The following is a 12,279-nucleotide window of genomic DNA, read 5'->3' as shown; positions in this document are numbered from 1 at the left end:
GTGACTCTGTGGGGGACCCATGCTGGAGCAGCCTGAAGGACTGAACCCCGTGGAAGGGACCCACGCTGGGGCAGTTCATGAAGAGCTGCAGCCCATGGGAAGGACTCATGGTGGAGAAGTGTGTGGAGAACTGTCTTCCATGAGAGGGACCTCACGCTGGAGCAGGGGAAGAGTGTGAGGAGTCTTCCCCCTGAGGAGGAAGGAGTGGCAGAGACAACATGTGATGAACCAACCTGATGTCCTTCTCTGACCGGGTGACCCATCAAGTGAATGACGGAAAGGCTGTGGATGTCATCTACCTGACTTTAGTAAGGCCTTTGACACCATCCTTCCTGGAGACACTGGCTGCTCATGGTTTGGATGTGTGTACTCCTTACTGGATAAAGAACTGGCTGAATGGCCAAGCGCAGAGAGTGGTGGTGAATGGAGTTAAATCCAGCTGGCGGCCAGTCACTAGTGGTGCTCCCCGGGGGTCAGTTTTGGGGCCAGTCTTGTTTAATATCTTTATCAGTGATCTGGACAAGGGGATTGAGTGCTCCTTCAGTAAGTTTGCAGATGACACGAAGTTGGGTGGAAGTGTTGATCTACTCAAGGGTAGGAAGGCTCTGCAGAGGGATCTGGACAGGCTGGGTCAACGGGCCGAGGTCTTATTGCTCTCTACAACTATCTGAAAGGAGGTTGTAGTGAGACTGGTGGTGGTCTCTTCTCCCAAGTAGCTAGCGATAGGATGAGGGGCAATGGCCCCAACTTGCATCAGGGGAGGTTTAGATTGGATATTAGTAAACATTTTTTTACTGAAAGAGTGGTCAGACATTGGAACAGGCTGCCCAGGGAAGTGGTGGAGACACCATCCTGGAGGTGTTCAACAAATGTGTAGATGTGGCACTTCAGGACATGGTTTAGTAGGCATGGTGGTGGTGGGGTGACTGTTGGACTTGATAACCTTCAAGGTCTTTTCCAACCTATGATTCTATGATTCTGTGGTTCTATTATTCAATGATTCAGGCCCAGCCCTCAAGCCAGAGAGAGCCACTCGGAGCAGGGAAACAGTAGACACGCTTGGCCTTCAGCTTCGGGGAGTTAGAATCCCACTTCTGCATCTAGAAGTAGATCCACTTCAGATCCAAGTAGGGCAACTCTGTTTTGCTCTTTCCTTGCAGGACCTTTGGAGAGCAGTGTGCAGCAGTATGCTGTGGGATGCAAGTTCACACCAATTTCTCTGAGCAAAGGTTCAGGTTAGGTATCCGTCCTCTACCAACCCTACTGAGTGAGAGACAGCTTTTCGCTGTGGCAGGTCGTGCTTACTAGACAGACAGACACAATAATGTTGCTGACTTTCTGCAACCGTATTCCGTCCCTTCCAGTCCGGCATCTGCCATCTACCCTCATCATGACTCAGGTGAAGTGGGTCTCACCTGAAACTACTCACTCTCCAAGGGAAGAAAACAGCAGTGGCACAGACAGCGCAACTTCCAGGCAGGCCACGTAATCAAGCCCCAAATGTAGCCTGACCCTGGAGGATACACCTTGACAAAGCACTGCGGGAGCTGCACCCACACAAATCCCTTGCCTTGCTGCTGCTTTGCGCATGGGGCAGTTTTCCTGTGCCCTCACGATTCTGAAGCAGGATCTGACTGTGCTAGGCTCTGAGCAGCAAAGGTTTGCCCCGCGTACATACTGCCTTTAAGGGGCCATTTTGTTTCCCGTTGTGTACCAAGCATACTGGGGATGGGCATTTCCTCCCGCACCCATCATGCAGCTGCGTACAAGCAGTCGCATAGGCTTACCGGGACAGAGTGATTTTTCTATCAGGCAAAGCTATTTTTTTATCACTGCTCCCTGAGACCTCAGTCCAGCACTGAAACGCAGGTAGGCTCAGCTTCACTGCAGTGAAACGAGAAGACGGCTGATGGCACTGATCACAACAACTGCTTCGCTGGAGGAGTCCCTGGGTCAGGAGCGGTTTCTTGCTGACCATGCTGCACCTGGCTGGGACCGGATTTCCACGTCCTGTGTGGAGTCTGTTGGACATGAGGGCTGATGGGGAATTTGGGAGACTGCTGGCTACAGTAGACTGGGCTGGGCTGCCTTTGGCAACTGCCTTTGGCCGGTGGCAGCTCAGAGAAATTCCTCTGTCACATGGAGAAGCCCCAAGAATACTGTGTTGCTGTTCAGCCCCACCGGTGGCCTTTTCGTGCTGGTTTGTGGACACTGAGAACAGATTGCCGTTAATGCTTAACTTGCAAGAGCAAATGCAGAGGAGCAAAACGAATTGCGGTGGTTTGTATTGTGTGGGTTTGTGGTGTTTTATTTTGTTCTGTTTTGCTAAAGTGAAGGGGCCTTCTGTTGTCAATGTGATGCCTTTTATTCAAAACCTGAGCCCTCCTGCCATGTGTGAGTATTTAATTGGGGTGGATTTTACCTGGGAACTTGTGTTGTCATGTCTTTGAGCAAATGAATTACTCTGCCTTTTCACAACTGGATTTTGAATCACAGAATCAGAGAAAGGCTGAGGTTGGAAGAGGCCTCTGGAGGTCACCTGGTCCAGCCCTCCCCTGTTTTGTCCTTAGGTCTTGATGTTTACTTTCTGCTTGGGCTTCCTGCTGCTTTGATTAAACCACAGGGTATTTCTGTGAGGTGGTTAAGTGAGGGGTTATGCCCACCTTAAAAATAAACTGCTGGACCAGATTATCTTCAGCCGAGCTGGACGTTAAGGAAACGGCAGAACAGGCAGGAAGCCCGTTGAGGGATTCAGGAGCTAAGCACAGGAGCCTGATACCGTTTGGGTTCCCCTAGGTTATCCCGTGTGGGCTGCTGCCGCCGCCTCAGAAGAACCTGAGCCTCCTGTCAGCATTCCCTCATACCTGCCTGCTCTGTGTGGGAGTTTGGGTGCTCCATCATGTCTAAAATGCTGGAAAAGCTGCCTGTATTTAGGCCCCAGAATCTTAACCTCCCAGCGGGAAGGTTCTGCAATTCAGTCCTGCCCTGTGCCTTCATTTCATTCCTGTTTCTTCTGTTGGTATTGGTTCCCATGGTAGTGAAAGTCGTACGTGGCCTATATGTCCAGCCTGCATGGAGATGGTGTCTTGAGAAATGTGTGTTTATTATCTACTACGGAGCGTACGATGGTAGTAGTACCTGTATCTTGTAGTACAGTGGCTTTCTTGGCAGCCAGGGCACATGGCTGGCTCATGGTCAACCTGTCGTCCACTAGGACACCCAGGTACCTCCCCGCACAGCTGCTCTCCAGCAGGTCCACCCCAAGCACGTACTGGTGCATGGGGTTGTTCCTCCCCAGGTGCAGGACCCTTCACTTGCCCTTTTTGAACTTCATCAGGTTCCTCTGTGCCCAACTTTCCAGCCTGTCCAGGTCACACTGAATGGCAGCACAGCCTTCCGGTGTACCCACCACTCCTCCCAGTTTGGTGTCATCAGCAAACTTGCTGAGGGTACATTCTAACTCTTCATCCAGGTCATTGATGAAGAAGTTGAACAAGACTGGGACGAGTACTGACCCCTGAGGGACACCACTAGTTACCGGCCTCCAACTAGACTCAGCGCCGCTGATGACAACCCTCTGAGTTCTGCCATTCAGCCAGTTCTCAATCCACCTCAGTTCTGTGATTCTTTGAAGGCCTACTTCAAGTTCTTCTCACCCTTAATGAATCCAGAGGATTTTGAACCTGGCAGTACCACAATGCTCTATATAAGCAGGTGGATTTTATGAAATGCTGTTCTTTAACAATATATCTTGGCAGATATTATTTTATCTATATATTCTTATTGCAATACGCAAGTATTGCCATCCTCTGTGTAACTCACCTTTATAGTCTAAATGTCTTATCAGACCTTTCAAATTCTTTTCCTTGGAAGGGAATCAGAAAGAACTTCACTGTATATGAAATTTATATGTTTTGGGTAAGATGTCTGAGAACATCCCACCTGCCATATGAAAATTTCTCTTTATTCAACATAGAATGCATATGTTAAACCGCATGATTTCAGAGGATACTAGAGAAAGCATTTCTTGTTCACTGGGATTGGCTTAATTTCCTTTTTGTAACATCTGCTTACATAATTCACATTTAGAAAGAGTTCATCACTTCTGAGTGGTCTTGCTTCTCACTTCAGTTCACTGGAACAGAAGGCTCTCAGCCCCTGCTCAGCCCTTAGTCAGGTAAACCAATGTTAAATTATAGGGGAACTTTGCCTGAGAATATTTCAGGAACTGCCTCAACAACAATGGAAGCTAAGCCAGGAGAAGGTAGTTCACCCTTGCTATTTTTGTGTCCCCATCCTCTGCAGTCCCTATGGATATAGTTTAAAGAAAAGCATAAAAACATATACAAGAAGTCCTTTCATCGTGTTCTTCTTTGTGTTTCTATGTTTTTTAAAGACAGGATATTTTATATTCGCTGTTGTCTGAGAATCTTGTCAAGAGCACATTTAAAAGAAACACAGCAGTCATTAGATCTATATAGCTGCAGAAACTTTAATTTATTTGTGTGTTTGCATGTCACTTCTGTCACCTTGCAAATAGCTGAATCATTGATGCAGGCCTTAAAACTGACAAACGACAGAAACGAGGCAGAAAGTGTAAATCAAATTTAGAACAAGCATAAAGCACCTGTAGAAATGTTTCTCTTTCAAGCCTTTCATGTAAGGCTTTCTGGAATCAATGGATTTTACATTAATGAAATTTGTATCAAGCAAGTTTTGCAAACAACTGATCTCCTGAAGCATCCACAAAACTGTTTGGAATCAGAATCCAAAATACAACACCCTAAAAACAGAAATGGCTTTGAAGAGTTCTGAGTGTAGAAATTTTTCCCCAGTGAAAAGGCTCAGTCAGTTTCTAGGCAACGTAGCTCTCCTAAATCCTTTTCATGCTCTTTATAGCATCCCATCAAGTGACCCTGCTAGAAGAGACTAGTTAGAGCAGCCACAGTCTTCATAATGATTTCTGCCTGCCAGGCTTGTTTGTTATTCAAGGTTTTTGCAGGATGTCTGCTATATAAACTAACAAGTCCCCATAGGAGTCAATATCTAAGTTAATTCCCCTGGCAGCCAATCTCTTTGCTATGACAAGAGAAAGTGACTTACTGGCAACTGGCTTGCCTCTTTTCTTCCTTCACGCTACTGCTTGCATATGCATGGACACACACAAACCCTGACAGAGACCAAGCAGCCTGATGGATGAGATCTTCTCTTTGAACCTCTTCCTTCAGTGTCTAATGCTGGTTTATTGACTTTAGCAGGGAATTCAGCTGATAGCGGTATCTGGCTATAGCTGTAGTGCAGGATGCCTGATCTACAAAGACAAAGAAAGAAATTGTTCTTTAACTCATTTCTTACTACAATTCACCAGGCCTGCTGACACCTGTGAAATTGCTTTGGTCACTGTAATGTCTTTTCAGAAATGGTGTTACATTATAAACACAATCTGTTGCACAAGTGAAAACTTGACTGATGGCATGCAACCATCCTACTTAATGGCCGTACACAGTATATTGTACATCCTCGACAAGTAACTCAGTATCTACAGTGAGGAGAGGATGGTAGGCTAAAACAAGAGTTAAAGAGAGAAATTATTTATTTAGAACACGTTAGGAACACTGTTCACAGTACCTCATAACAGGGTGACTACATAATGGGGTGTTCATTAAAGGGTGACTTAAAAAAGCAAAGAACAGACAAAGCATACATTATAGGTTAGTTGTGGAAAGTGGTGGGTTTTTTCCTCCCATAAGCAAAGCTGAACAAAGACTTTCTCATACTAATTCTGCACAGGTAAAAGACCGATTTACTCAATCTGTACATTTTTTTTAGTTTCTATAAACATACCAATACTTAAGATTAACACTTCCATATAGTTTACGTTTAATTTAAATACAGTATTATGTCTCATTGACTTATTGATTTAAGGTGCAATTTATCAAAATCTCCAGGAAATATTTTCTTCTTTTCTTAAGCAGTTCTCTTTGGCACGCTTCTTGTTTATTTAAATACAAAAGTGTAGGACTGAATTGAGTATAGAACACTGCAGTAACTTCAAGGGGGTTTTGTTAGCATGTGAGTGCAATTTTAGGTTTACCACAAGCTTATTTACATACAAAGAACTGTATATGATTTTCAGTTTTCTTTACATATAAAATGGCTAACTACTTTAATGTGCAAGGCAAAAAAATTTGTTACAGCAACTCCACCCTTGAGGAAGTGATTTTTGCACCATGGATATCTTTTAGAAAATGTTTTAGAAAATGCAGATATTTTAATGAGGAAGCTCTTGGTGCTTCTTATCCCATAGCAAGCCACCTGAACACATGATTTTCTAGGTCCAGAAATGCTTCTTAAGATACAGTTTAGCTGACACGTTGGCACTGTAGTAGTGTTGCAGCTACAAACTTTCATGTTCAACTGGCAAACTAAACCAAGGAGCAAAAAAACAACCAGCCTGTGTAAAAAGCTTAGTGACGGTGGCTTCTTTCTAGAAAAGGGTATGCCTCCTATATTCTTGATATTATATTTGTTTTCTTTCCAAGGAGGAAACGTTTAGAATTTGCACTACACGTTGCTGTATAGTGTCTTTACATCTTCATAACCTTTGCCTACTTTGGGGCTGATTAATATTTGGTTAAAGGTGAACAACAGTAAACAGACTTACTTCTGCTTCTGATGGAAATGTACTAGGAGGCCATCAAAGGGGACCTAAGTTGGTGAAGTGTCACTTTACAAAAACTCTTCAAATGCCAGAAGAGCAAATCCGCAGCAATTGATCTCACATCCGAAGGCCAATCCCAGCAGCCTTCACGTGAAAGGCATGGGGAAACCTACCTACATAAAGACTGGAAATTCTTCCCTGCCCAATTACTTCACAACTAAAGAAAAATGAAACCCTGTTTACAGTAAAATACTTATTACAAGGCCTTACTGCTCTGTTCCTTCCTGAATCATCCAGCTGGTATCCTCTCAGCTGCAGAAACAAGTATTTTGGCACGTGATCACGTTACAGTAGGTGTTAAGTACAGTGCAATCTGTTTAGAAGGCAAAGATGTTAAAAGGGATTTCATACAGGTGCTTTGTAAGGTGGGTAAGATGTGAAATGCTGTGCTACTCCTGAGTAAACACGTTTGGCTGTTCCAGCTAAGATCCCCATTTATGAGCATGCTGATTCCAAAAAGGCATTTCATAGCCTCAGTAATAAGAGTATATTCTTAAAAAAAAAAAAAAAAAGTATTTTACAACTGTTTTTATATTCAACCTATCAGCAAGGACTAAAAGTGGTGAGTTCACATTGTTGGGGAAGGTGATGAGAAGGGGGCAGAAGTGGTTAGGAGAATCAGAGTCTCTGTAATGCATGTGAGTTTTAATTCATTATCAATCATCCTTTAAGCTTTTTGAGATATTGCATATGGCCATGTCCTTTAGTGCTCCTGTTTTACCTGAAAGCTACTGTCTCTAGAACTGGGATGTCTGCGTGAAGGATATGGTGTCAGACTTATCTACAGCAAAGCCTCCATTGACGTACGATTTCTTGGTCTCTGTTTCATCATTATCAAGTACTGTTGTTTCCATGGCAAAAGGATTGACTATGTTGACTTCAGAGGTGACATCCATCTGCTCCAGCTCCTTTTTAGAGAGCTTCTCCACTATCCCTGTACCAAAGGCATCTCCCAAGACATTCACCATTGTTCTGAATCGATCCCTACGGAATAAAAATGTTGTCAGACAAACCACTCTGTATGTTACTTAGAAAATACTTTTACTAAAAGTAAGCTACTCTAGCAAATGCAGAGCTGCTTTTTTCCCAGTGCAGATTTGGCATATTCTGCAATTAAAAGAAAAAAGTCTTGTAGGACAAGAACAGAATTTTCCCCATATGTGTTTGAAGAAACCCGGAGTTACTTTCATGACAAATTACTTTGTACAGGGTGTGCAAAACTGCAAGTCACGTCACTAGTCTGTTGAGCAGTAATCACACTGCTGTGCACAGCCTTACAAAATGTCATAGGGATCAATTCTCAGGCCCTGAAGTATGCCACACAGCTGGTTCTTTTTGTGATGAGACCACTTTTGATGCGAGGAGAGATTGTGGGGTGCAGCAGAAGAGTCTGCATTGTGGCTTTTGTCTTTCTAACGGTCACTTCCTCAGCCAGAGGTGTGCCTAGCCTTGTACCTTCAATATTCCGGCCCAAAACCCTGGAAATGGGAAAGGCTATCTTCTGTTAGCTTCTCATCATTAAAGAGCTGAAGTACAAAGTTGTATTAAATAAGTCACTCAAAGGATTATGACACCTCTGTACTGCTGATTTTTCTCCCAACAGAAATGTGACTTGCAGGCCTTAAAAATCTGCCACTACTTGGCAGAGGAGCAACAAAACCACGCAATATAGCAAAGTTTGAAAATTGGTGTGGAAGTAAAGTAGGGACAGTGGAAGGTCATGCTTCCTTGTTTTTCTTTTCACCTACAGAGCACTGCAAGTGCTTTGTGGCAGAACCAGTTGCTCTGTCTGTGCAGAGGTGTTGAGGTGGATATATTCACAAACAGGATGGACTGCAAAAACTACAGTGAAGTAAACTGGCGTGTCTCATATTCTTCTACTACAACTGCTGAACTCCAGTGCTAAAAAGTGCCCATGTGTTCTCCATGTGGAAAGGAAATATACGGTAGAGAAAGCAAGAGAGGGGTAAAGCAAAATTATGGTAGGATCAGTGTGACAACTGAGGATATGAACAGCACTGGAAACTCATCTTTCACAATTCTCAAAATTTTTCTATTCTTCATTAAAAACATGGAAGTATTTCTCAAGTCTATGTAATAAAACCTTGGTAAGTTCAGAATTAACTAGGAAATTGTTAATGAGCCACTACTAGCAGGTTGCAAAATAATACATTTTAGGCAATAAGTACAAAAGGTGAAAGTGTTAATAATCTACGTGGCATCATGATGTGCATTCCAGCTGGTGAGGTGCAAAACGCACACTGGCAATGATCCCTGTACATGAAATTAATCTTTAATTTGCTTTACACAGTAAGACACCTTGATCTGAAAAATATCTCAGAACCAGAAGCTTGAATGCTTTGTCTGTTTCATGGTGGAACAGGTAGCTTCCATGTGTTCATACTGTGCCTAAGAATCATATAAATTGTGGACTTTCAAAGTGCAGACAAGATCAGATCCATAAAATTATAATTACTATGAGAAATAGGGAATTACTGTTCTCTTTCTCTCACTCCCACAAAAGAATTAGAGGGCACTGAATAAAATGATTAGGACATAGATTAAAACAAAAAAAATTAAGTATGTCTCTGCACAACACATTGTTAGGTTGTGGAATTCCTCTCCACAGGACTCAGGGAAGTTTTAAAAGTTTAAATGGGTCCCAAAAGCAATGAGGCTTTCATGGAAGATGAAGAAATCTATTGAGAACTGTTAAAACAAAAACCACCTCTACCTCAGGAACTCTGTGAGCTGCAATTTGCAGGAGCCTAGGAGAGTACTTTGGGAAAAGAACCAATATATGTTTGCTCTGCTCTTACACTCTTCTTTAGATACCTGCTCTGAGCCAGTGGTTTGTACTGATCTTCACCATACTTAACAAAACTAAATGCCTACTGGGAAAAGAAGAGAGCTGGAGAAAATGTATGATTGTCGAGCAAAACAAACAAACCTATTAGGCCCTGTGGCAGAAAGTTGATGGGGAGCATGTACTCGTGGCTGGAGCTGTTTTGTTTGGAGCAATTCTGCTTATACAGAAAACGAATTGATTCTTGGATACATTCAACAGCCCTGGTTTTCTGGAGACTGGCATTTCTCTCTACTGCTTGCAAAGTGGAGATATATAATCAAGTAAATTACATGTATCTGTGAAATACATAGACTGCTGCCAGAAATACTACAAGAAAATTATTGGAAAGGGTGGAGGTGGAACAGGAATGCATTTACCTTGAGTGTAAATGCAAGTCTAAGAAGAAGACATGCAGAGACTACAAAATGATTAAGATTTCTGCATTGATACCAATGAAATACCATCCATGCTGAGTTACTGCAGGTGAACAAGACCTGGGTCTGAGCACTAAATCTCGCACAGTTTAGGAGGTAAAAAAACTGCATGACAAACTAATGTATGAATTAACAAATGGTTATAATCCTTAATTTGTGAATCCTCTTTCCCAGTGAATCATGGGACAAAACTGAATACTGATGTCCTCCTGAGCTCCGGAATACACTCTGTGATTCTTTGGGCTTTTGTGAAAGCAGCAGAGAAACTTCTTGGTGTAAGCTGAACACAAAAGATTTCTGGTGAAAATGCTTCTCTCCAGAAAGAGTCGCGTAATGGGACTGACGGGTTTTGGTGTGCTCTGAGGGGAGAGGATTGGGATCGGGCATAAGGAGTGCTTTCTGAGTTTGCATGTGTGTGCTTGTTGATCAAGCGGCTGGGGCTTTCCTCAGTATTATGCTCATCATTTATTAATGCTGTGGCCACTATTTCAAGGTTGATAGCACCTCTTGATGTGAGGTTATTCACTGCCATCCCATGCAGTAGGACTTGTCTCAGAATTAAAGCCATCCCTACATTCTACTCTATATTGAACAAGCCTGGCCACAAGAAGATTTGTCCAATTCCTGCAACAGTCCTAAATGATTTTGTTGCTTTCTTACTCAGACCCACATGTTCCCGCACAACTTATGAAAGCATTAAAAAAAGGAAAAAGAATTAAATATCAAGTGCCTTTAACTTACAGAAGCCAGTCAACTGCAATGATGAGAGTAACATCTTCGGCAGGCAGGCCGACGGCACTCAGTACAATCACCATGGTGACAAGTCCGGCTTGGGGGACGCCTGCAGCACCGATGCTGGCTGCTGTAGCTGTGACACTAAATCCCAAATAAAGCCCAGAAAAGGCATTCAGAATACATGTTGCTCACGGAAACTATTTTCTATGTTCCAGTCTTCCTCTTGAATAGTATCTTCTCAAAGTCTGGCAACAAGTTTATGGGACAAGTTGTGTATAGATACCGCTATGGTTACACTGCAGAATAACAGGCAGTGCATCACTAAGAAGCAAACTGGACAGAGCAGAGGTAGAGGTTGGGTTTGCACATGTTTGCAGAGGAAGAATAACGGCAATTTCCAGAACGATGCTGTATACCATGTTGTTCTACATACCATGTACATACCACACATGTTCTGGCCCATCCCACACCCCTACCAGGTTGCACAGGCAAGGCCTCAGACCAAGAAGTGAGAATATTTCTGTTATTTCCTGTGCTGTGAATGACAGTTTCAAATTTCCCATGGGATATCTAAAGTTAATGTACCATTCATTAAAAAAAACCACCTCCGGCAAAACGCGTGTGATGGCTTTAGTCTTACCTAATGGTAACTATCTGGCCAATATCCAGTTCTAAGTCATTGAGTTGTGCAATAAATACAGCCGCTACTGCTTCGTAAAGAGCTGTGCCGTCCATGTTGATGGTAGCTCCAACTGGAAGAACGAACCTGGTAATTCTTTTGTCGATGCAGTTTTTTTCTTCCGCACAGCGGAAGGTGACAGGCAAAGTTGCCGAACTGGCACATGGATAAACACACAAAGTAAGTGCAGGCAAGAGCATACCGTTTCCCTTATCTTTCCTTTTCCTCAGAGCATGACCTGCTCTAAGACTCAAATGGAGACCTAAGGCAGGCAGGAAGGCTGCACCATGAAAGCGACAGTTGGCTTTTAAAGCAAAGTAACTTTTGTGATCTCTTCTAATTATGGAAAGAAATAACAAAGTCTCAGTTATCCTTAAAATTACATGGTAAAATCATCACAATGCATGTAGTCACAGAAACAGTGCAACAGCTTAAACTGTAGGAAGTCTGTGACTAATGAACTGAATGGCAGAGAACTGTCTCCTCCTGCGAGAGGCAGACTCTCATTTGGTGTAAGGCCAGCGCAGTCTACAGTGCCCCTTTGGGTACTACAGAAACAATGATGAAAGCAGTATTTCAGCCTCCAGGGGATTTAGAATTCTCCAGGTGAAATCAGGGTATGTAACATAGTAGCAATAAAATCAGAGCAATTACAAAAAATTACTATTACAAACATTACAGAAAATAAATGTTTCTTTTGTTTACCTGGAAGAAATCATGAGGGCCGTCAGAAGTGCCTGAGCCATCCCCATGGCAAACCGAAAAGGATTTTTCCTTACTATTATTAAGTAGATCAGTGGCAGAATTATAGTGGAATGGATTGCAAGTCTGCAGAATAAAATGGACTAGTTAAACAAATGGA

General features: G+C 43.0%; 1 protein-coding gene across 3 annotated transcripts in view; it reads right to left on the bottom strand.

The window, feature by feature from the left end:
• Positions 1-4,488: 4,488 nt before the first annotated feature.
• SLC1A1 (solute carrier family 1 member 1) overlaps positions 4,489-12,279 on the bottom strand; it is a 53,608-nt gene continuing 45,817 nt past the window's right edge. For 2 of the 3 annotated variants that reach the window (XM_075410761.1, XM_075410763.1), the window contains exons 9-12: positions 12,123-12,245; positions 11,379-11,573; positions 10,745-10,879; positions 4,489-7,705 (exon numbers count right to left, since the gene is read on the bottom strand). In XM_075410761.1, the coding sequence (XP_075266876.1) occupies positions 7,459-7,705; positions 10,745-10,879; positions 11,379-11,573; positions 12,123-12,245 (700 nt within the window). In that variant the 3' untranslated portion in view covers positions 4,489-7,458. The remainder of the gene's footprint in view (positions 7,706-10,744; positions 10,880-11,378; positions 11,574-12,122; positions 12,246-12,279) is intronic. The other variant, XM_075410762.1, reaches the window with a different exon arrangement.

The sequence above is a fragment of the Opisthocomus hoazin genome, chromosome Z, assembly GCF_030867145.1.
Source record: "Opisthocomus hoazin isolate bOpiHoa1 chromosome Z, bOpiHoa1.hap1, whole genome shotgun sequence".
NCBI lineage: Eukaryota > Metazoa > Chordata > Aves > Opisthocomiformes > Opisthocomidae > Opisthocomus > Opisthocomus hoazin.
This window is presented reverse-complemented; position numbering and strand designations above follow the sequence as displayed.